Here is a 26480-nt window from a genome sequence, read left to right on the forward strand (position 1 = left end):
ACAGAAGTTGGTCCAATAAAAAAAATATTACTTCATACACCTTATCTCTAATATCCTTCAACCAACAGTTACAACACTGCAAACAAGCAAGAAAAGTCCTTTTTAATAACCCAGGAAGACAAACATTCATTTAGGCTTCAGGAATATTATAGGGGGGGAGGAGGGGGAGAGAAAGGCTCCAGAAATATAAATTCTGCTTAGGTTTGGTAAGTGGAGGTGATGTTCATGAGCCTGATTTCCTTCTTGCACACCTTGGTGTAAGTCAGTAAACCCTGGAAGTCTAGGGAATTACACTGTTTTAAAGGGGTGGTTAAAATATCAAACATCCTGAGTGAAATTGCAGCCCCACTGAAGTTATTGTGAGTTACCCACTATTTCACCCGGACCTGAATTTCATCCTAACAGTTCAAGGTGAATTCAATCATCATATATCAGTTGCCCTGTTTTCCAGCTTTTAGTGGTAGAAGAATAAAAGGAAGCTTTTTAAAAAAAAAAAAAAATGTGATTTCAGGTTTCCAAGTGCAGAATGGTAGAAGAGTGATTCACCGATCAGCATTTCCCCCTTGTGGCTGGGGCATACTCTCTTCATCTGGCACCCACAACCTACAGTTCTGTGGTCTGCCTCTTCAGGTGATTCAGCCCTCTGGCTAGATCACATTCTGTCCCACCCCTTCCAGGGTAACACTGAGTGCAACAACAACAACAACGTCTAAAAGCATCATGCTGAATTGTTGATCCAAGTCCAGACTCAGTAGTCCTTCCATGCCTAGTCTCAGGACTTTCACATCTCCAACCCCACTGGGAAAGTTAAGAATCCAGTCCTTTCCTCTCCTCTGGGTTCCAGCATAGGAACCCTGTAATAAGCAGGCAAGGGAAGCCTATTCAGACTCTCACCATCTCTCATCACTTCATCCCAGATCACCCTATTTGCAAGATTTTCACACATCCCCATTCAGGCTCCACTGTGCACCTGTATTCTTCTCAGGCACAGAACCTCAAGGTGCACTTTTCCTTCCAGCATGAGGCTCCTACCTGAAATCCCCCCCAAAATCCCAAATTAAAATATAGACTTAAACCCCTTCTGCCCTTCTCAGGCAAGAACTTCAGGTTCTCTTAAATTTCCCCTGTGCTCTGTTCCTCAGCTGAACACCTCCCAAAAGACCCAGATACTGCCCTTCTACCAAGGCTTACCACATTCCAGTGGCTTTTCCATAGCTCACCTGACTTTTTACCATAATTCCCCCTATGAGAGCACGCACAAGGCAGTCCTCCCCCTAGCCAACTCTCCCCCTATACTTTCTTTCTCCTGCTCTGAAGCCCTTCCTTTATAATAGCCACCCAGCTCCTCCCCAGCTGGGCCTTATTCTTAATTGGTCCTGTCATGGCCTGTAGTTCCTAGCAGATGCCCTAATTGAGCTTTCCAGCTCCCCTTCACTGTTCCAGTGTCATTGTGGGGCATACGCCCCTTCACAAGTATGTTTGACCCTCATACCATGTTATTGACAAAAATGTGTCCAAAAGCTTGGGAAAGGGAATTCCACTGGAAGGAGAGTACACACAACCGAACAGCTCTCCAATTCTGGAAAGAAATCCATAGTGTAAACGCTCAGTTTTATCCCATGAGCTAGGTCTATTATCAGCCTTTTCTGAGGAAAAATCTGTGAAAGGGGGTGAATTTTGGTGGAAAATCTGCTAGGCCTCTTTGCAAAGTTTCTTCTGAATCACCCCACTGGTGGGTAGAGATTGCATTTCCTTAGGAGCAGCCGGGGGGGTTGGTCCCATAAACCCACAGAGTCCTGAGATGTATACAGACCTTAGAACACCCACAGGGCTAGGCTCCCATTCAGGTGCTGCTGGCAGCTGCCTTTTAGTGCTATTTGAAGGGGCTCACAGAGAGGGATCACTGTGAAAGATAATGATGATGGGGTCAGTATTATTTTGAGCTGGGAAATCCTTTGTGAGTATAATGCTGTAGAGAACAGCCTTTCCTATGAGCCAAACCTCTCATGTTCAGGGGCTGGTCAAAAAAAAATTTTTTTCCATTTAAAAACAATTCATTTTGTTCAAAAATTCCTTAATTTTTTTAGTTGTTGATAAAACAAATAGACTCATTTCTCCCTCCCTCCCTGCCCTTCCCAGGTTTGATTGCCCTCCACTCCTTTTATTATGAAGTTCATCTGTTTGATACAAACACATCCCCAGTGCAAAACACACATACGGCCCCTCATGTTGGGGAAAAGCAGGAGTAGCTCTACTTAAATCAATGGAGTTACACTAATAACTAATGGGTATGAGAAGAGAATCTTTCTTATCATATTTACCAGAAATGTAAAATAGCTCATAATGAGCAATCTTAGAAAGAACTAAGTTCCCTGGTGGGAGTTTTAATAATGTCATTATTTTTTGCTCTCTGGAACTATTATTTAGTAAAGTTATACATAATTGAAAAGTTAAAATACAAACAAACAATCATTCTGAGTTGACCTTCTTTCAATTCCTTTGCACCTGGTTTGGAAGTGTTGAATGATAATTAATGCAAGAGTTACCTTATGATCTTGTACAAGCATCAGTGGAATGATATTTTTTGCTTGTTAATACGTTGAATCTCTTGCTTTGCTAGCACTAGTAATTCATGATCACAGCTCTCCCCTCCAGATGTCCCTTGACTAATCTGATGTTTTATTCTTCACATTTTTTAGATGTGTGATTTTATTGCTGTTTGACTTTCACAGCTTATCCCTTAATTAGTGGCTTTTGCAAAATTGGTTATTAAATTCTTAATGACAGATCACCCTTTAGATGTTAATTTTGTAGAAATGGACTTACAACTTTCTCTCAGTCATAGAGTCATGGATTCCAAGGGAAGAAGGGATGATCTCAAGTCTAACCTCCTGTATTACTCAGGCCACAGAACTTCCCCAAAATAATTCCCAGAGCATAGCTTTTAGAAAAAATCCAATCTCGATTTAAAAACTGTCAGTGATAGAGAATCCAGCATGACCCTTGGTAAGTTGCTCCAATGGTTAATAACCCTCACTGCTAAAACTGTACACCTCATTTCCAGTCTGAATTTGTCTGGTTTCAGCTTCCAGCCATTGGATCGTGTTATGCCTTTCTCTTGTTATATCTTTCAGTCATGGGATTGGTACAGTGTTCAGTCATTTCTAAGTCATATTTGTTGTTCCAACCACACTCTTGTTCCAATTAAGGGATAAGGGATTGTGTGTGCATATTCTACACTCAATCAGGTTGGGAAGAAGTTAATTCCTTTCCAAGAGTTCTTGGAAGACAGGAATTATTTCTAGGTGAAATCCTGGCCTCTCTGAAGCCAATGGGAATTTTGCTATTGACAAAATTTCACCCTCTGTTTTCATCCAGTCTAGGAAGGTAATACTCACAAAAGAAACCTAGAGCAGGCCCTGATAAGGTGCCATGAAACCTGTGGGAAACTGATTCCTTAGTCACTCGAAAGGGGTCTTCTTCCTCGCCTCCAATTCCAGTAAAGTAAAGAAACCCAAGAGATTCCCAGACCATGCTTCGGCCTAAGAGCATGGAGAACCTGGGATGCTGACTATATCATTGCCACCAAAGCCTGTACATCTTGCCAGAGACACTGAGGGTATTTCTACATTGCAATAAAAAACCCATGGCTGGCCTGTGTCAGCTGACTCAGGCTGCAGGGCTATAAAATTGCTTTGTAGATATCCAGACTCAGGCCGGAGCCCGGACTTTAGGAACCTTCTCCCTCGCAGATCTGAGGCCAGACTTCTACACTGAAATGTTATAGCCCCACAAGCCTGAGGCAGCTGACACAGGCCAGCCGCAGGTGTTTTATTACAGTGTAGACATACCCTGAGATAAAGCTGTTTATTTCCTTTGGCTGAAGCAGGCCTACCTCAGTCTGACAGTGGATTCTTTGAGCTGAACCACACTGAGGGAAGCCTTGGTCCCAATGATCTGAAAACTGACCAGAGCAAAGATGCTCAAAATCTAAAGGTATCTTTCCTTTCCCTTTTGTTGTGTTTTCCTTTCTTTGATGGCTCCCAGTGCTAAAGTCTGCAGCCATCTTTTGGTAATACTCCTTGGGTCCAATTTTCAAAGCTAGGGTGCAGCTTCCCATCATACATTTGTATGTGCCTAACTTATGAGTACAAACACTATGTCTGTGTACAAATCAGGTATCTGTGCAGGTACATGGAGAACAAGATGGTAACTGGCAAAGTGAGTGTGCAATTCACTTATATCGGGTAGCTGCATGCATAATTTAGGCATGTGCAAATGTATGTGGGAAATTGTACATATCTTACTTTCAAACTCTGGACACTAGAGTTAACATAGTCACTAGAGGGCAGTGTGCTCCAGGAGGTGCCATGTTTCAGATGAGACGTAAAATCAAGACCCAGAACAATTATTATCATTAAAAGATCCCGGGGTATTTTACATAAGAGTAATAAGCAGGTGAATAGCAAGAAAACCAAAATAAAACTCCAAATTATTTTCTGCTTGGGGCTTTCCTGGGCATCCAATCTTCTCTGTGTTTGTCTTGTTTGGATTCTAAGACTTTGGGGTAGGTAATTACTGTATCTTGCATTTTGCTCAGTTCTGAGGACAATGTCAGCACTTAACAAATAGTACAGAACATAATAAAGTAATAATAATGGCATTGATCCTGACATACTGGACAAAATCCAATTTGGGTATTGATATTCTACTTACCTATAATTTCCCCTCTGGTTTAAACTAGAGAAGTTATTCTTCACTACACGTCCCAAAAGAAACCTGTTGCACAGTTTTTCCTGTGTGGAATGTGCTTTAGAATCCCTCAGGATGGAGATGACATAGAAACGTGAAGTTATTACTATTTAAATTCACTCCTTTCCTCACTGCCATTTAGAACACCTTGAATGCTTGAAACTGATGTCTGGGTCCTCAGTGATATATTTGCTAAAAGACAAATCAACCCTGAAGCATTTGTAGGGGGAAAAACCCATACATAAAAATATTACATGGACTCTATAAGCAAAAGGCCTGCTTCCTGCTCCCATTGACTCGAATGGGAGAAAGACAAGGCCCACATATAAGGAGATTAAAAAGTAGTGAAGCACCATTACAGTAAAAATAGTTACACAACAGCATATTCTATTAAATACTATATAGCTGGGACTGCAGTTCTGCCTGGTCATTGTGCAGGCTATGCCTCTCCCCTCTGTGCAGCAGCATAAAGGCCCAGCAGAATCTGGCCCCATATAAATACATAGTATTTATTATTATTGATGATGATTATGATGATGATTGATGATGCAACCATTGAGTGCTATGCCTGCTCAGAAAAGAAGACAAAGTAACTGATCTACGGCTGTATTCAGTGCCTGGAACATCAGCCTTTCCAGCCTCATGAAGTTGCCATGTTTAGCAAATTGCCCTAAATACACTGATGGCTTCATACATAAAAAAGAATGCTTGCCCATGACGAATGTAAGGGCAAATCATATATTCAAGATTAAATCAGTGTATTGCATTAAGTCACAAAGGCCAGTTAAAAATCTGCTGAGATGAAATATCACTCTATGAAGATTTTGCCTTCCTGTATAGCAGTTATTATAGGATTGACCTACTGAAGTTAGTTGGAGTTTTACTATTGATCAGGGGCATGCACAAGAGGGAGGGAGGGCAAATAGGGACATGGGCTCCCCCAGTAATCAGCAGGGGTTCAGAACTCCTCCAGCCCCAGGGCTGCAGTGGGAACACAGAACATACTCCTCCAAAAGTGGTCAAATTTAAATTCCTGTGCATGGTCTTGCTATTGATTTTAATGGAAGTAGGATGAGACCCTTAGAAAGGAATGAGCATAGGCACATGCATTGACTATAATGATTGATGCTTATGGTATTGAACAACAGGTTGAAAATCCAAATAGCAGAGTTAGAGAATAACTTGGGCCAGAAGATTTCTGGCATTGATGCTAATTTAATCACAGCATTGTTGCAGTGTCTGGGATAACTCCCCCTATGTGGTTGCTGATTTTAAATATACACCGCTACCTCGATATAATGCGACCCGATATAACACGAATTCGGATAGAACGCGGTAAAGCAGTGCTCCGGGGGGGGCGGGGCTGCACACTCTGGTGGATCAAAGCAAGTTCAATATAACGCGGTTTCGCCTATAACGCGGTAAGATTTTTTGGCTCCCAGGGACAGCGTTATATCGAGGTAGAGGTGTAGTATTTATTAGTATTTATTATGCAATGGCTTGGCATAATGCCATGATGTGAATATTGGAACGCCATTGCTTGGGCTTGGCCACTGCACCTAACATGCTGTGGAAATCTCTTCACTTGATGACTGATCCCATGGCCACATATTCATTCAGAGATCCCCTCATTTTTGAGACTAGGATCTCTTATAGAATGTTCAGCCATGCTGAATCAGTGGGATAATCATCTGTAAAAACTAAAACCAGTGCCCCTGCCGTGTAACACATTAGTTCATTGGTTTGTAGATTCATAGACTACGGCCAGAAGGGACCATTATGACCTCTTGCATAACACAGGCCAAAGTACCTCACCCCATAATTAGAACCTCAGACAACAGTTGTGAATATACATATTTTTAAATCTACCACCATCACCAAAAACGTGGAAGAATTTTTATTGTGCTCCCTCTGCTGGCTTTGCAGTAGTTATTAACTCACAAATACCATTCCCAGAGCTGTGGTGACATCATTAACTATTCTGTTGTATGGACAGAGATGATAGGACATGGACAATCACATGAAAACCAAAGTGTTATTTAAATAAAACAGTTCAATAGAAACACGGGGGAGGAAGGGGAGAGGGAGGGAGACAGTATTTGCCAAGGGAAAGGCAAATATCTGAGAAGAAAAAGGAGAAACTATTTCCAAATAAATAGTAATAATAAAATGAAAATGTAAAAAAAATGTCTCAATGGTCTCCTCTGAAATAAATTTTACATATATGGTACACAAAAATTGAGACAATTCTCTGTGGGGAAAAAAGGAAACTCTCTTAGTAATAGTGTCTTATAATGACTTACAGTATTCAGAAACTATTTTCCCTGCAGAAATGCAGGCACCATTGCAATGCAATTTTTTGATTTAAACTTGTTCTAATTGAAGTCCTCTAATTAGGAAAAAGTATCACTGGTGGTGGTTTTGGAGATTTGATATGATATAGAATACTAAACAGATTGCATTATGAAATACACATTAGTATCCATTTTAAATTTAAAAAACTTAATATAATTTTAAAATTGAACAGCAAAAATTTTCAGTAAATGCAAATTCCTACAATGATGATGTCTTGACTATGTTGTATATAAGTATTATTTCAATACTATCTTTGTGTGTGTGTGTGTGTACACTTCAATACATATCTGTGCTTGTTATTTAATGTGCACCATAAAATACAGAGGATTGTGTAAAATTCATCAGCTAGCACCGCTCCTGATATACTATTTTTTAAATTTTGTTAAAGTTTAACTGTGTAACTTTATCCTTTTGTTAATGTAGTTTTTGCATTTATCTTATTTTTATTTTAAAGAAAATGTTTGTGCTTAATAATGTTAGCATTTAAATGATCTCAGACTTTGTATTTCACAAATCACTGAGGTTAAGGGTGGGGGAAGTGTGCTGGTGCTGTTTAATTTGTGGCAGCAAAGATTGGTTAGCAAAGCAGCAGAATAATTATAACTTCACAATGGAAAAAGACAGACTTTACTTTTAAATGACAATTTTAGAATGTGCAAAATATTGCAGGATGAAGCAAAACCTGGAAGAGTAAAACTAAACATCATAGGATCTGCATTCCCTCCTGCCCCACCTATGATTTTCTCTTTGTTTAGATACCAAGGAAAGTTAGGGTTTTGTTTTTATTCCTTTTAATTTCTGCGTGAATGATACAATGAAACATTTCCAATCTCCCTCTCAGAAAGTACCCCAGGAGCCACCTGACAGTAGCAGCCCCTGAGTGATGGCACAAAGAGAACAGGCCCTAATCAGCTTCTGCTAAAAGAAATATTAGCAGATCTCATCTGAGCATACTCAGAACCAATGTTCAGCAGCTTATAACTTCTTGTTATCAAAATTCCATCCACCTGCCTTCCCCACCAAACCCCAAAGGCTAGATTGTGGATAGTTCTACCAAGGTACACAAGGATCTCTCCCTCCCTCCAATGTGCACTTTTAAACATTACTGTACAGTACTATAAATATGAAGAATTGGGGATCACTTGAGAATTTTTCTTCAAGGATAACAGTTGAAATAAAAAATTAATACTTGCAATATGTTGGCTTGCAAGCAGAATACCCTAAGCTGTGCAAGTCCTTGATTTCGGTGAAAAATATATTTTTAAGACCACTATATAAACAAATGGGTTTGGACAATGTATGTGTCCCCATGATCTATTTATGAATCTGCTTTTCCTTCTTGTTCTTGTAATAAATGTTCTATTACCTGTCAGCTAATTATAGAATATAGCTATGCAGGCTACACAGCACAGATTTTAACCAAGGTATGCTGGTTAGCTTATGTAATATTACACGGCTCTTTCGTTACTTGGAAATAGAAGGCTACATGTGATTAACTCCTCCTTCTAAACTGGAAGGACTGTATCTGAGAAAGCTAAAAATAAACAATGTTTTCTATAGGCCACTCCTCTACAGAAAAGGGAAATGGAAATGAGGCTGAGTGGTGGCTGGGGTTTGGATGGAATAGTAAAGCAATCCAAAGTTAGGAAATGCCAGGCTTAGGGTTGCCTGTGCAACAGCTTTTCCAAAAATAAATTCAGCCTAAGAGAGACAATGGGCATGGAAAATTTCAGCCCAAACTGTTAATGTATGATAAAGTTATAAGGAACTGAAAACAGGGTCTTTTAATGGAAAGTGTGGGGCAACCTTAATTATAGGCTGTCATAACTATAAAGGGAAGGGTAACAGCTCTCCTGTGTACAGTACTATAAAATCCCTCCTGGCCAGAGACTCCAAAATCCTTTTACCTGTAAAGGGTTAAGAAGCTTGGGTAACCTGGCTGACACCTGACCCAAAGGACCAATAAGGGGACAAGATACTTTCAAATCTTGGGGGGGGGGAAGGCTTTTGTTTGTGCTCTTTGTTTTGGGGGTTGTTCGCTCTTGGGACTGAGAGGGACCAGACATCAATCCAGGTTCTCCACATCTTTCTAACGAGTCTCTCATATTTCAAACTTGTAAGTAAATAGCCAGGCAAGGCGTGTTAGTTTTACTTTGTTTTCTCAACTTGTAAATGTACCTTTTACTAGAGTGTTTATCTTTGTTTGCTGTACTTTGAACCTAAGACTAGAGGGGGGTCCTCTGAGCTCTTTAAGTTTGATTACCCTGTAAAGTTATTTTCCATCCTGATTTTACAGAGATGATTTTTACCTTCTTCTTTAATTAAAAGCCTTCTTTTTAAGAACCTGATTGATTTTTCCTTGTTTTTAGATCCAAGGGGGTTGGATCTGTATTCGCCAGGGAATTGGTGAAGGTCTCTCAAGGCTACCCAGGGAAGGGAATTAGCTTTGGGATGGTGGCAGCGGACCAGATCTAAGCTGGTAGTTAAGCTTAGAAGTTTTCATGCAGGCCCCCACATTTGTACCCTAAAGTTCAAAGTGGGGAAGCAGCCTTGACATAGGCATAGCTACCAGTTCTGCCTATAAAAAAATGGGAGAATCAGGCCTCAGGGGTATGTCTACATTTCAGATGGAAGCAAGCCTCCCAGCCAAGGAAGAAAAACTCATGCTACTGGGGCTTGAGCTAATCCAATAAAAACAACAGTGTAGACACCCAAGCTTTGACCCAGGAGGTCGGGTGGGCTTGAAAAGTCTGAACTGCCACCCAAACCTCAACATTCACACTGCTATTTTTTGTGTGCTAACTCAAGTCCTGCTAGCATGAGTCTGTCTACCCTGGGCTGGGAGGCTCCCTCCCACATGCAGTGTAGACATAACCACATATGCAGATAGCCACAGAAGTTAGCGTTGCTCACCTAGGGTTAATTAAAATGTTTCCTCTCTTTGGCATGGCAGATGAACATGATATTAAGTTTACTCATCACACTGCATTTCTCTCCATCATCCTTAGCCCACACTATTTGATTAATCAAACCAAAAAAGCCCATCAAAGCTATTTTTCAATGGAAAATTAAATTGTCAACTTTCCATGGAAAACTCTGACTTTTGTTGAAATTTTTTTTTCTAAAACTGAAATATTTCTGCCAATTTATTTTGATTTGGATATTCTCCCATGGGAGTTGTAGTTCATTTACTTCAGACTCCCCAACTAGTCTATGAACCCTCAACTGGACCTCATTTCCTATGAGACACTGTAGCCATGGGACTGTGGTGCAATATGGGAGACATATTCAGAACAGAGAGTGCAGCCGATCAAGGAGAACAGGAGCAAGAGGTACCAAAACTAAAACTTCCATCAGGCACTGCAGTGGCATATCCAACATGAAATAATTTAGTTTTCATTTTTTCTCTGCAAAGTCAAAATTTTCCTTAGAGAAAAAAACATCTTTCATCCAGTTCTACACACTATTTTGTACAGACTATAGGTACTGAATCTGATAGTCATCCATGACAATTGGCTAAATATAAATGTTACCTAGAACATGCTCAGTGAAGTCTATGTGGGGTTCTAAATGTAGGCCTGGACTCTTCCTTGGGAAACTGTCAGGTCTGTTTCTAACACAAGCCAGGAAGAGATGTATGTCTTCTAGATGTGCTGATCATATCCTGCAGCTCTGAGGAATACTTCCAGTTCCTGATCCTTTCCATGGGGGCAGAAGGCCCAGAAAGCAAAGGAATCTGTGTAGTTCTGCTGTGCAGAGGATGACAGGATGTGGCAAGGTAAAATAGTAGTTCTGTATCACCTATATATGGAGGAGCTAGCGAGATACACTAATGCAGATCTAAAGTGACTCCAATTTATATTCTGTGGGCAACCAGAATGTGGTTGGGTTAATTAAAAAACAAAAACAAAAAGCAAGGTACAGAGAAGAAAGAGTTCATTGGTGCAATCTCTCTGCCTCCCAACTGAATCCACATCTTAATATGCTTGGAAGCCCTATCCAAAATAAATTAACTGTCTAAGGGTAGAGGATATTGTGGCAGATATTGCAACCTCATGCAATACCTTTAGGGACCATACTGTCTAAAACTCTGGTCTGGAGAGAAAAGGGATGCAGGTCTCCACCCACAGAAAGGTGATGGCTAGAATTCTTACAGGCATTCCTAGAGCAGACCACAGAGTGAGTCAAATGTGCAGTTACCTGGCACATTTAGCTTCTGTGACTTTCTGCTGTTGAAGCCATTATTTTTTAGGGAGTCAAGACCTTAAGTAATAGGGAGTGGGTGGCAACCACTGAGCCCATGGTAAGCTATGTTCATTTTCTATACTGAAACAGCCATAAAGAATTTTCATCAATTTATTATGAACAGGAGCCTTTACTCCAGTGGAGCTCAAGATTTGGCAACTGAATTAGCATTCAGTCTTAAACACAGTAAATTAACTTTTAGTTTTCAGACTAAGATAAATGGTAGAAATCAGTGACAACAATAAATACATTTGGTTATGACATACTGTATAGAGTATAGCCATCTTACAAATTGCCCACAATTTTGTGCTGGGTGACAGAAATTTTGGTCAAGGACATTAGGGCAAAACACTACTCTTATTAAAAGTGCCATGGAGTCTTTAATGCCTACATAGAGGGCTATCATTTTAACAGTTTAATTAGAAAGATCGACACAGTAGTATAATGCATGACAATATTATTATTTGTGTTACGGTAGCACTCAGGATCCCCATTATATGTAGGTGCTGTAAGAACACAGAATTAATGACAGTCCCTGCACCAGAGTTACAGTCTAATTAAATTTATCTCAGAAGCCTGAAGGTCTGATCTGACCCTCCTAGGATTTGAAACTGTAATTCCAAGGTGTCTAGGTATTTAAAACCTGATGTTGAAAGCACAAAGCCATCTCCTTCCAATACCACTGATGCTACATGCACTATATAGCAATAGATAAACAGAACAAATAGCTCCCTCACCAAATACATTAAATGACAGAAAATGAACAAAAATTATGACAACTGAAACTAATAAGTAGAGAAAGCAATAATCTACTATGTAAGCTCGAAAGCGTGTCTCTCTCACCAACGGAAGTTGGTCCAATAAAAGATATTACCTCATCCATTCACCTTGGTCTTTACTAGGTAAATTCAGTGTGAAATATGAAGCAACCGATGCTTCACCTGGAAAAAAAATATTTATAAAATAAAAGAACATCATGAGAAAAAACTTTTTAAAAAATAGATCATACATTTTGTGGGCAGGCATTTTATTTTGATGGAATAAAAAGGAGTTGCCAAGTATAATTTATATTTAGTCTGCTTTGTATGTTCAAAACTTCAGTTGTATTGCTATGATTGCACTGCTAAGTACTAGACCTTCACAAACAAATCCAGCTAGTTGTAATTCAAATAGTAATTCTAGATTTCACCTACACTTAAAATATACTGCAGATCTGAACTGGAGTCAAGCTAGCATTAAATTTACCTGATTCAAATATAATGGAACAATACCTTTTTAAAGGAACCTACTTCATTGGATATTCTGCCATTAAAATTATTCTTTCATTTCTCTGCTTTTACGAAACACTGAATCATTTGCAATTAAGTAATATAATTTTAAAAAGTTTTAAACAAAATAGATTACATCAGGCAACCATCTCAACAACCTAGCTGAGAGACCTGTGGTAACAGTGAGTTTCGCTAAAAATAACAGTGAAGACACAGCAACTCAGTTTTTAACTTGGGTTAGCAACTCAAGTTAAAGCCTAGAGGAGGCTTGGGTTCACTAACCTGAATTAATACACCTTCCAGCTTGACCCTGACTCTCCACCCCCCGCCCCCCAGCGTAGGTGTACCCTTGCGAACTGAGTGAACATTGCACTTGTTGTTTTGGGAGCAGCACTGAAGGTCTCTGGAAGGAGCTGCATAGAATCCTTTATTGTGAGGGCCAATGGGATGAAATGGGTTCAATGGTGTAAATCTAAATGGATTTATTTCGATGCTTCTTTATTGCATCTTCTTTATGGTCATCATACAACAATGCCCTTAGCACTCTTTTATTATACAGCTGAAGGTGCAAGATTTTTAAATCCTACCTTTAAGCGAAGCAGGCTGCAGGCAACAATTTATAGTTTTAAGGCCCAACTTTCAGTCTTTCATCCATTTTTGTGGCTGTACTTGCAACATTACAACCTGCAGTTATTTTTGCCTACAGCTTAGGTCACTTGGCATGTATATATTGTGACGTTGCACTTTTATATTTTATGATTTTATAAAAATATGCTAATGAGTGAATATAATGGCACTGGAATATGCTTTATGCAAAAGCTTTTTTGTAAGGTATTATTACAAAGCTTATAATTTACTAAGTGTGATTATTTTATTTGTATAAATGTACCACTTTTGTATTTAAAACTAGAAATATGAAATATAACTTTGAGGGCCTATTGTAATTATGCAAAGTATGGGCCATTAATGGTGGTTTGGACTTTTGATAACTTTTATTAACCAGGACAATTGACTGCAGATGGCTTTGTTTTACCTGTAAGTTTTTTTGTATACATGTGTGCTGGCAAGTGGGTAATGAAGTTTTGCAGTGACGTGATTATGTCACCTGAACTGGAATTTATTTTTAACTTGGTGGGTTTTTTTATTAAGAAGAAGGGGGTGGGAACCCACAGAGGAACAAAGGATTTTTGCCTTATGCAAAAGATATATAAATGGGTGGAACAGAACAAAATGGAGAGCCATTATAAGGAATTTTTTAGCTACCATTTGAGCTGGAACAAGAGCTGTACCAGGGGAAAAAATTGTGCCCAGGCCTGGAAGGTGTTTAGGTTGAGGAAAAAACTTACTGAAGCATTTTTAAGGGTGAGATTATTTGTATTTAGTTTGATTAGACATAGATTTGCATGTTTCATTTTATTTTGCTTGGTGATTTACTTTGTTTTGTTACTACTTGAAACCATTTAAATTTTACTTTTTGTATATAATAAACTTACTTTTTACTTATTAATTATCCCAGAGTATGTATTAATACCTGGGGGAGGCAAACAGCTGTGCATATGTCTCTATCAGTGTTATAGAGGGCGAACAATTTATGAGTTTACCTTGTATAAGCTTTATACAGGGTAAAACGGATTTATTTGGGTTTAGACCCCATTGGAAGTTGGGCATTTGAGTGTTAAAGACAGAAACACTTCTGTAAGCTGCTTTCAGTCAAGCCTGCAGCTTTGGGGCAAGTAATTCAGACCCTGGGTCTTTGTTGGAACAGACGGGCGTGTCTGGCTCAGTAAGACAGGGTGCTGGGTCCTGAGCTGGCAGGGAAAGCAGGGGCAGAAGTAGTCTTGGCACATCAGATGGCAGCTCCCAGGGCGGGTTCTGTCACACATGTGATTTGTCATTCAGCTGTCCAAGTGATCTAAATTGCAATTAAATATAGAGATCGGACTCTGGAAAAACTGGTTCTTAGTTTCAGCCCATAGTAGCAAAAAGGGTTAGTATAGCACTGATTTGTATAGAACACCTACATGCTTTAAAAATATATTAAAGAATAAATGCCATACTCAAGCACAGCATCCTCACTGTCATCTTTGCATTCAACAATTAACTGTACAGTTGTTGCTGTTGTCAGAAAATCATCAGTGGGATAACACAACTCCCATTGAAAATCAATATAGACTCCCATTAGATCAGGCTCTAAAATCTCTTATTTGTGTCACAGGTTCTTGATTAATCTCTTGACTACTGTTCAAAGATCATCATCCACATGCAACATAGTGCAAAATGGATCAGATACAGTCCAATGTGCTAGTGATTTCAGTTGCTGCAAAGGACAAGCAGAGGAAATTTTAGTAACCACTCAAAATATTTCCAACTCCTGCACATCTATCTGGGATGCCCTAACCCACTCCTTTTGCTACCACACAGGCTATAAATCTTCAGGCTGTCCTTGTGGAGTCTACAGCTCATGCTGCACAGTAGCAGACAAAGAATATCCCCTCTCACCTGACACTACCAGCCCAGGCATAGCTGGTGGGGGAGATTCTGATCTCAGTTATACAAGTGTAGAAATGGAGTAATTCTGTCCAAGCCATTTGAGTTACTCTGGATTTACACTCGTGTACAGTAGTTGGGATCAGAATCTGACCCATAGGCTCAGAATAGGGGGAGAGCAAATCTATTTTCCCCAGTATCTGTCAGAGACAAAGGGTGTATAAAAAAGTTTGTTCCTCCACCTTTCCCAATATTCTGACCGGATTCCCTCCCCTGTTGCTAATAACTTCCTCCTCCTATTGCACCGACGTATCTTCCTGTGATTATTGAACGGCATATTTCAGATCTGCTACTGCAGGAGCAGTCTAAAATGGCAGTATGACAGAGCACATGAAATTGGATATCTGACAGAGCGCTCCTAACATTCAAAGGCAAGGCAGGGCACTCGGCATTACATGGTCAGAATTTTCAGTGGCCAGCTGCCAAACACAATCTAAGAAACATTTTCCAAACAATGTTAATCCTGGTGCAAATAACTGAAGATCTGTGAACCAGGTTTTCATTTGCAGAGCTATGAGACTGCTAGACACATCTTGCTTCCCCAGAAAGATACCCAATTAGCTATGTCCTGATGCCCTTTTATAAAGGTCATAAAGAAACAAGAGGGAAATCATAAATTAAGGCAGGATCTTTTCTATTTTATAACATCACAATTTTGTAGTGTCATCACAACAGAAAAATAAGTTACTAATTAAAAATATTGTTCTAGTAAAATCCAGTAGAGTTTTCCATGTTATTGAAAGAAGTATGAAAGACCAATAAAATCAACATCAATAGTGAGGGTGTGAAATTTTTTCTGCGGAGGGTAGAAAATGATACTTGCTTTCTCATGTTCACCTTTTTGTCATGCAAATTCATTATTCAGAAAGATTTTGTTAAAGCTTTGCATCAAGGGTGTGAGGGAGACATAAGCAATATGTTCATGTAACTTGTACAAAACTAATCCATACATGGGAACAGTAGTGTAATAACTGTTGATCCTCCAAAAAACCACCACGCATATAAAACTGTCAGTGTTAGTGAAAACTAAAGTAAGATGCCACGTAAGTGTCTGCTGCGTAAGTTACAACAGCCTAAAGCTAATCTATCCTTCAGATTTGTTGAAGCCTTTCTTTGTTTAGTGTCAAGGAGCCACAAAAATAGCTAGTTTTTATAGTTCCTTTTCTTTTGGGGTTAGTGCAGTCTCAGCAGTTTACTGACACAGTAACTCATGAAACAATGCAGAATCCATACTGATGAATACTGAGGCTCTATACCTTAACCAGAAGACATAGGTGGCATGGGCTTCTGGGAAAGCTACAAATAAGTCCTGATGTAAAATGTTATTTGTGACAGAGTCTTTATGACTGCACATGTGCAGAAAAGGATACGCTTATTTCTAACACCTTACACTAGCTCCCTTTGCAGTTTGCTATTGCATTTTCATAAAAAGTATTTTAGAATCCTTTTTATTTAACACTCTCTTCTGCAGAGAACTGTACAAAGTAGGAAACTCAAAATTATATCATGGCAGTAGATCCCCACCCCCCTTTAAACTCATTTCTTATACACAATATGTAATTATGCTATTACAAATACTCTTACAATTTCTGTTTAACAGGCATTTAGATCTTGTGGGCAAAATGCTGTTAGCAGTACAATGTTTCTTCCACGTTCTAACGGTCTATACATTCTGTTAATTAGAACTTTTTTAGGGCTATCTGGTGACTGTCAATATTATTACACAATGTTCGACAATCTGTAGTACTGGAGTTAACACTTCTAAAGTTAAATGCATTAAAACAACGTATTCACTACTTATCCAAGAATAATGTAGAATTGCTAAGACTCAGCCATTATAATTATCACAGTAATATATTTCACACACAAAAACATATTCATATCTCTGCAGATTTTCAGGTCTAATAGGCACAGCACCTCAACCCTTGTTTTGATGGGGAAAAAACCCTCAAATGTAGACGAGCAGCAAGGCCCTTATATTATGTAGGAGTCAGTCATGTAACCTAATATTAACCTGGTGAATGCTGAGAATGGCATGGAGTTGATACATGATCTGGGAAACCTTATCAGGGTTATGAATTTAGCTGCTCAAAGCTACCATAGCTAAAATGCACTAATAGGTCCTTCTCCTGTTGAAGTGAATGGTACTTTTCCACTGACTTTTGTGGTAGCAGCATCTGTTTGTAAGTATCAGTGCCAAAAGGGGACCTTACAAGGAAACCAGCTATGCTTTGGCTATTGCTTTTGGAAGGAATTATTATATACCATTGGTACTGGAATGCTGGAGCAAAATCGAGTCCTTCATTTCAGTTGCCAAACTGCCTGTCCTCAGAATAAGATCTAACTTAGTAGCAATATGCTGACTTAAGTTGTATTTCCTATTGAATTTCTCTGCTATTTGTTAACTATTGCTAGGTGGGTGGCAATAAATGTGTTTTTGTAGATTTGATCAAGTTATGTGTTCTATCAATACTTGGGGAAAGTACACAATTTACTTCAAATTATCATCAGTTAGATACACTGGATTCGATCCTGGGCTGCACTGCATTGCATCATAAAGTGGGCCTAAAGCTGAAGTAGCTGTCCCCCGTGGGCTCATCTTAGGGTAGGAAACTTTACCAGTGGCATAAAGCAGCTTTAGACTCAGATTTTAAGGCCAGAAGACAGCATCATAATCATGTAGTCTGACCTCCTGTACTTTGCAGGCCACAGAACCTCACTTCAGTACTCTGCCAGGAGTGGGTAAGTCCTCAAATTACAGAGAATTCACCATTTACTCTAGTTTAAACCAGCAATATTGTACTTGGACTTAAAGCTTTGACAAGGTCCCCCACTAAAAGCTCTTAAGCAAAGCAGTCATGGGATAAGAGGGAAGGTCCTCTCATGGATCAGTAACTGCTTAAAAGACAGGAAACAACGGGTAGGAATAAATGGTCAGTTTTCAGAAAAGAGAGAAGTAAAAAGCAGTGTCCCCCAGGTATTTGTACTTGGACCAGTGCTGTTCAATATATTCGTAAATTTGGAAAAAGGAATAAACAGTGAGGTGGCAAAGTTTGCAGACGATACAAAATTACTGAAGGTAATTAAGTCCAAAGCAGACTACGAAGTAGGGTGACCAGATGTCTCGATTGTATAGGGACAGTCCCAATTTTGGGATCTTTCTTATATAGGCTCCTATTACCCCCCACCCTGTCCCGATTTTTCACACTTGCTGTCTGGTCACCCTACTGCGAAGAGTTATAAAGGGATCTCACAAAACTGGGTGACTGGGCAACAAAATGGCAGATGAAATTCAATGTTGATAAATACACACTAATGCACCTTGGAAAATATAATCCTCGCTATACATACAAAATGATGGGATCTAAATTAGCTGTTACCACTCAAGAAAGATCTTGGAGTCATTGTGGACAGTTCTCTTAAAGCATCCACCCCATGTGCAGCACCAGTCAAAAAAGCTAATAGTGCTAGGAACCATTAAGGGATAGATAATAAGACAGAAAATATAATACCACTCTATAAATCCATGGTACACCAACACCTGGAATACTGTGTGCAGTTCTGGTCTCCCCATCTCAAAAAAAAATTAGAAATGGAAAAGGTACAGAGAAGGCCAACAAAAATGATTAAGGGTATGGAACAGCTTCCATATGAGACGAGATTAAGACAATTGAGACTTTTCAGCTTGGAAAAAGAGATGATTCGGGGCATGGGGGAATAGGATAGGGGTCTAACAAAATCATGAATGATGTGGAGTAATTGAATAAGGAAGTGTTTTTTACTCCTTCACCTAGCTCAAGCACCAGGGGTCACCCAATGAAATCAATAGGCTTTAGTTTAAAGAAACAAAAGGAAGGGCTTCTTCACACAACGCAGTCAACTTGTGGAACTTGTTGCCAGGGATGTTGTGAAGGCCAAAACTATAGCTGGGTTAAAAAAAAAAAATTCATGGAGGACAGGTCCATCAGGGATGCAACCCCATGCCCTAAGCTGGGACTGGACAATAAGGGATGGATCACTTAATAATTGCACTGTTCTGTGCATTCCCTCTGAAGCACTTGGCATTGGCCACTGTTGGAAGACAGGATACTGGGCTAGACGAATCATTGGTCTGACCCAGTATGACTGTTCTTATGTTGAGCAAGTGACCCATGATGCAGAGGAAGGTGAACCCCCTCTCCCCCTGTAGGGTCTCTGCTCATCTGAACTGGGGAAAAATTCTTTCCTGCCCCCACATAGGATGACCAGTTAGCCCTGAGCATCTCTGCAAGATCCACCAGCCAGATACCTGGGAAAGAATTCACTGTAACAACTCAGAGCCCTCCCCATCTAGTGCCCATCTCTGGGCATTGGGGATATTTGCTACTAGCAGTCACAGATGGGCCACATGCCATTGTAGGCAAACTTCCTCTTCCAACTCCTGCACACATTTAGCGAAAAGAAAAAGACAAATTAGGAGATCATCATCTTCAAAATTTGTAGTTACAAGTCCATATTCTTTTACTATGTTTTCACTAAGGCATTAAAGCAATTTTTTCCTCCTGGTTTCTCTTTCCTAATTTAAACTCCTCCTTTCCTCTCACATTCCTGTTATGATTGTTTCAAAAATTACTTTGAAAGATGACTTCATTAATTTCTGTTCATGATCATTTTGTAGATTTTGCCACAAATTCACATGCAACAGTGACTACCATTTTGTATTAGAGAAGAAACATTTCAGACCTCATAATAATTAAACTTTATTAATATAAAATTTTAGTATAAAAATAGAGTAGTTATAACATACATTTAAAATAATTCTAAGATCAAAAGATGCAATCATTTTAAACAAACAAATAGATAAATTGCTTTTTTATATTTCATGTAATGAGTTCCAGCACACTATTTCTTCTAACAGTTGTCTTCATCCTTGTTCTCACCTACCCTGTGTATACTGTCTCAAGCTACATTATAAACTTTCTGGGGCAGGGACTACTTCATTATTTTTTCAAGTGCCATGGACATCTATAGCACTATCTGTATGTCATGATAAAGTTTACATGTTTACTTTAAAAAGATACATTGTTACTTAATACCTGAAGTGCTTAAAAATGTACCAGATAAATTCAGTAAGTGACCTGAACAGACCTGATTCTCTATGCAACTTTATGATGTAATAGTCCTGAAACTTATGGATATGAAATGCTCAAGCCAAATATTTGCAATACCCCCTCCACCTAAGCAATTTCACTCATCCGCCTCACAAAACATAACTGCTGTTGTATAACTGTGCACTGTTAAACTACCATACTTCATACCAGAGAGGGCTGCAATTCATCACTGAGTGAAGCGATTATATTAATAATTAATTTAAGCAGCTTGGGATCCTTTAAGAAGGGAAACCATGATTAGTGTAAAAATATATTTAATGGACAGGGATAATTGTTAATAACAGAACTGTCAAAGAGTTCACATCCAATAAGGTTAGTTTATAGAGAGCACTTAATACATAACAAGAGGCTCTTTAACCAATAGTATAAAAAAAGTGAAGTATGGTTGCACATCAAAAGGTCAAAATCCATGAAAGTTAGACTATTTACCAAGTCCTCATTTTCTGTCCTCAAATACTTAGGTGCATGCATGTGAATGAGAAGTATACACCTGTATTTAAGGTCAGAATCCATATTCAGCCATAACAAGGGGACAGAGCTAATGATTGTTGTTTAATAGAATTTTCCACAATTAAAGGTATTAAAGCTATTAACTTGTTTGTAAACTTCCTTCTTAACAGTATGTAACTGCTATACCTGGCACTTGGGAAAGATGTGCCAGATCCATTATATAACAGGAATCTGTTAATCTGAAACTAATTTATATCCATTTGATGTCAGCGTAGTTGATATAGTAAAACTTAAACTTATGGAAAAATACTACTTACTGAATAGACATTTCAAACACAAACTTTTCTGTTTTAAGTCACAGCACCCTTGAAAAATTTTGACACTGACAGTCCACAGAAGCTTTTCAACTTGCAGAAATAAAACCTAGATAATCACTGGCCACTTTATGCTGATCTTACTTTTTACTGTCATTTCTTCCAGTGATAGGGGCTAGTCATTAGGATATTAAATCCATTTAATTTTCATTTAAATATATTAAAAATAGATTTATCAAACGTTAACAACTCAGTAGCGGACAGCGTAGGTAGAAACTATGCCTGCCTAAGCAAAACCATTTAAGCTACTGACAAATCTTTTTGAAATTCTACTTTCTCTCGTGGAAGTGAAGTTTCAAGCAGTATATTTTCTTCACACAGCTGAATGCAGCCATCTGAAAGACCCTGAGCTTTAGAGAAATGAATCTATATATGTAACATCACTGCAGGTAAAGTCAACTTGCAACACTGTAAACAGATAAGAACAAGTTATTAACAGGATTATAATATCCAGTGTAAACAAAATTATGAAATATGTATTTAAGTCAACGAAGTTAGGGTGAAGAGGAAATGTATATCTAGGTACCCAAGCTTATACTGTTTTAGAGGTTGTGATTTAAAAGTGTAACTGATCCAGGGGAATGGCTGACCTTAAGTTTTTATCTTTTGTATTTTTAAAATTTGTACTAATTTTACTGAACTGAATAGATTTTCACATTTGTATGTATTGTACTGTTCTCTATGGCCTCTAGCTAAGATGCTATATCAGTAATTTTTCTAACCCTTGCCAGGTAGCCAAGCATTATCTTAGAAACATGCCAACAAACAAAATATTGCTTTATCACTTCAAGCAATCAGAAAAGTTAAGGTCACTATTCTCTGCTTACTGTAAACTTTTGTAGGACTTGACTAACTTCACTAACAAGAAACGAGTGGAAATTTCCACAGGCATTCAGCTGTGACCTTGCATTTCCACTACATTTCACTTAAATCAACATCAAGATATTGTATCCCTAAAGTTGGTGTGGAGGGCAGGGGAAAGAGAGGGGTATTCCAATCAGTAAAAGTAAAGAAGAAAAATAAAACAAGTAAATTATCTCCATCATTCAAGAAGCAAGACTTACCTGCTGGTCGATAATGTTTTTCCATTCACGTTTGGAGAAGTAGATGGTTCAGAATGGAAAAAGTTTTTTATCCACCAGCATTTATCAAATAATTCAGGTAACCCTACAAAAGGGAACATAATAGCAGTGATTGGCATTTAATCAAAGTGCCCAAAATGGGAAAAACATATGTTTGAAAGAAAAGGGCAATACCATGATGGGCTTTATCCTGGTCTGAGAAGTTCACGGGATCAGAACAGAAGGATGAACTACCTGATGAAACACTGGATTCAGAATTCAATCGAGCTGAGTGTAGAAAACAAAGCAATGGTCTCAATTACAGAACATACATTAATTCCACACTAAAGATTTTTTTCAAGACTTTACAGACCCCCGATACCTCATAGAAGACACTGTATAGCTAGAGATAATATCTTTTTTTCAGTAAACTTAATTTTCCAGTATTTTTATATCCCTTTTTTGCTAGGGACATTGCATGAAGGCAGGATAACTATTTTATGAGTTCACCTACTGCTACTGCTTATTCCTCACCAGAAGAGGCATGCTGAGATGTAATCTGCTGGTGTAACTTTCACTGAAGCCAAATGAAAGTTAAGTCCACAAGATGTATTTTAGGATCAGGCATATATATTGCTATTAATACAAGAGATTCAGTTCTAGAATACTGACCTTTGATATAACTAATAGGAGAGAAAAGGTGGGTGAGGTAATATCTTTTATTGGACCAACTGCTGTTGATGAGGGAGACAAGCTTCCAAAGACCTGAAGAAGAGCTCTGTGTAAGCTCAAAAGCTTCGCTCTCACCAACAGAAGTTGGTCCAATAAAAGATATTACCTCACCCACGTGGTCTCTCTAATATCCCAGGACCAACAGAGCTACAACAATACTGCACATAAGAAATAGGACACATTATACTAGAACCTTTTTTCTCCCTATGCTTTCCTAACAAAATTAATACCAATAATGCTTTACATTATAGTGTGTCATCCACAAATCTCAAAGCATCAGAACATTTAGGCTCACAACTACTTGGGAGAAGCAGGCAAGTAGCATTTCCCCATTTTACAGATGAGGAAACAAAGGCACAGAGACATTAAGTGACACAGGAAGTCTGGACCAGAGACAAAAGCCAAATCACTTGATTCCTAGTCCTCTGCATTAGCCATAAGATTTTATGTAATGACCCACCAGGGACTTCCAGATTTCAAAGCAAGAGTTGCTACAGCTTTAGCTAAAGAAGTAAAGTTCTACAGTTGGCTAATGCAAGAACTCATATCCACTATGGGTCGGCAAAGAGAGGGACTTGCAACAAACTCACCAGTGGGTTACACATCCTTCCTTTTGATGTTTATTAATGTCAACTGCAAGTTACACACTCCTCATGAGAGGAAAAAGTCTTTCCTCTTCATATGTGGAAGGAGAAGTAGGAGATTAAGTCACAGAAATACACAAGCCCCCTAAAAATTAAGATTAGCCCCCCTCCATAGACAATAAAGAACAAAATAAACAGAACAGTCCTCAAACCTCAAAATCCCTCAGAAGTGACTTAAACACTGTACAACCAGGTGTTGAAACTTTTTCATAATCAGCGTCAGTTTTGAGATGTTTCCTATCCAAAGAGATGGAGACTGTTTAGCCATGTAACTCTCTCCTTCATAAACAAGAAGAAATTGCCACGAAATAGAAAACATGCACCAGGTTTTGTTTAAAGATTTTTTTGTTTGTTTGTTTTAAAAAAACACCTTACCTCTGTAGTACTGATTCTTGGCCAGGAGGCAGCCAGCTGAAGGCACAGATGCCATAGCAAAGGCACTGACTGGGGCAAAAGTCAAGCAGACTGGCACAGAACAATCTGCAGGAGAGCAACAACAACAACAAAAGAAAGAAATAGGTTGGCAATAATGAGCTCTAGTGTAAAGTGTCCTTCACACCAAGGTACAGCACAACCTTGTGCAACATCTTTATTGGGGCCCTTCTGATCTTTGGGCTAAGTTTTGATGTTGATGGAACTCAGCAGATTTTAATTAAATAACTTCCGATTTACTGTACTTACACCAGCGTGAGGAAAGGGGAAAATATGTCCCAAAGAAACCTTAAACGTATAAGGTCAGGAAGCACTTGCAGGTCTTCCCCCAATTTGCAATACAACAGACTTCTAATGAGCACCAACAGCACCCACTGGGTAACCCAACTTAACGCCCCAGCAGCTATCCTGGCGGCCTGTGCAAAGCAACCCTAAGCCCCTACCCACACTCCCCGCTACCCCTGCAGAAGAAGAAATCCTGCTCCCTTTACCTGGATGGCCCACGCTCCCCGAAAGGCCTCCCCCTCTGCAGCGCCCCCGCCCAGCCAGCAAACGGGACGGGGCTCTGCATGCACACGCGAGCACTCCTCAGCAGCAAGCGCCCGCTGAGTAGTCGGGAAGCCCGAGGCGGTGGCGTCTGTATATAGAGGAGCCCTGGCGCGCGACTGAAACCCTAGCCGCGGGGCGCCTCCCCCGACATGGTGACCTCACACAACCCCGGCCCGGGCCAGGCGGGCGGAGTGAAATCCCGGCGGTGGGAAGGGGGGGGACGTGCGCACGTGCTGTCTAGCTGACGAGCGGGGGCGGAGCGCGTGCTGCCCTGGCTGGGAACGTCCCGCGAAGAGCACAGGGGACCTGCACTGCCCCGGCCTGTGTGATCGCGGGGTGCAGAGGGCTCGGCGCTATAAAGAGAGAGGGTTGTTGAGGGACAGCCCATTCCCCCCCCCCCGCGTCCTTGCAGCTGTGGAAGTGCTGTAAGGAATGGGGTTGGCCAGGGTTTTGGGGGGCGCACACACCTCTTACAGCAGGTGGTTCCCGGCACGTAGGGAGGGTGGAGACAGGGGAACCTGTGCAAGATTCCTTCCTTTCCCCCCTCCCTATTTGGAAGAGGAGAGCCTTGCCGCACAATCACTCCACTGCTGATGATCTCACGCCCTATAGAGAGGCTTCTAGCTCGTCCCCACGCCCGCCCCACGCCCGCACTTTTCCCTAATATTCAGTCCATTTATTGGGGTTGCATGGTGGGGGAAAAGATTAGTGGCCCAAAAGTGCTATTCAAAGACCTCTGTTTTAAGCAGTCAACGGGGAGAGGATTTGCAGAAGGGAGTTGCCAGCAGCTCTCACAATTTTATCGTGGGTCTTGTGGTATGCGTTGCGTTTCTCAAAACCCCAGCTTCTGAAATCCTGTGATTAGATAAGACTCTCAGCTTTCATTGAAGAAATTAGTTTCCAACCCTTCTAATTGCAGAGAAAAGCTTGAAAATGTGCCGTGAGTGCACCCTAAAGGTTCAGAAACTACATGGAAAATAAAAACAACACAATTAAAAAAAAATTGGGGCTGTGACTCATGGTGTTTTGTTTTTCTTTTAAACATATGGGGTTGGCATGTCTATCTATGTATTTATACCATACTTAATCATCACCATGGCATCTGAACACTTTAAATCCAAAACAACCTAATCATGAAAGGTTTGATGTTTGCCCTCAGAGCTATGCAGAATTGCCAACAGCAATAGAGCTAGTCAAACTTTTAATCAAAAACGGTTTTCAGTTGGAAAATGCTCTTTGACAAACTTTTTTTTTGTGCAAAATTGTATCAATTTCAACAAATGTCAATGTTTTTCTAAAAAACTTTTCATTTCAAAATTTGTTATATTAAAAATGTAAAAGGCTCAAAATCTAAACAAAGCATTTTGATTTCAAAAAAAAAAAATTTTTTTTTGATGTAATTTTGTTTCACAATTTTAAAAATGGCTTTTTAATCTTAAGGAGGAACACTTTTAGCCATATCTCATAGGAGGATTGGCAGAGATGAAAACACAGCTTATGTTGCAGTTGTCACATCATTCGATGCTGCTTAACCACCTTGAGTGGTATATCCTATCTTATACCAAAAGAACCGGAACAGGGTTGGTGATGTCTTCTTCTAGTGCATTTAGTAAAAGTGAAATGATACTTATGGGAAACATATTGCTTATGAAAGTGTACAACAGCAGAGCTCCTGCCCTGCGATCATCCTCTAATGACACTGTATAGTATAGGGTCGTTGCATTGATCTTCTGTCAGAGATTTAAATGGCAGCTTTGACTAACTATCCTGAGTTGAACGTGGAGGCTTGCCTTGGTTAAAATAGTAAGGCTGACTAGGATAAGTAACTGGCAATTGGTTTGGTACTAACTGTACTTAGATCATTTACTTCAGGGGTCTCAAACTCCCGGCCTGCGGGCCATCTGCAGCCCGCGAGCCTCCC

The 26480-nt window shown here is 39.6% G+C and overlaps 1 protein-coding gene across 1 annotated transcript; it reads right to left on the reverse strand.

The window, feature by feature from the left end:
- Positions 1-14495: 14495 nt before the first annotated feature.
- Positions 14496-24008, reverse strand: PPDPFL (pancreatic progenitor cell differentiation and proliferation factor like). The gene is made up of 4 exons (XM_065397637.1): positions 23954-24008; positions 22398-22490; positions 22206-22308; positions 14496-14532 (listed from the first exon to the last, which is right to left on the reverse strand). Exons 1-4 carry the CDS (start codon positions 24006-24008, stop codon positions 14496-14498), a joined length of 288 nt encoding a protein of 95 aa, XP_065253709.1.
- Between the last annotated feature and the right edge of the window lie 2472 nt (positions 24009-26480).

Source organism: Emys orbicularis, chromosome 2 (assembly GCF_028017835.1).
Source record: "Emys orbicularis isolate rEmyOrb1 chromosome 2, rEmyOrb1.hap1, whole genome shotgun sequence".
NCBI lineage: Eukaryota > Metazoa > Chordata > Testudines > Emydidae > Emys > Emys orbicularis.

Coding starts and splice junctions, on each gene's coding strand:
- PPDPFL (XM_065397637.1), bottom strand. CDS start 24,008: ATGGCATCTGTGCCTTCAGCTGGCTGCCTCCTGGCCAAGAATCAGTAC. Junction 22,309..22,397: donor CCAGGATAAAGCCCATCATG/GTATTGCCCTTT, acceptor TCCCTTTTGTAG/GGTTACCTGAATTATTTGAT. Junction 14,533..22,205: donor AAAACATTATCGACCAGCAG/GTAAGTCTTGCT, acceptor ATTGCAATTTAG/ATCACTTGGACAGCTGAATG.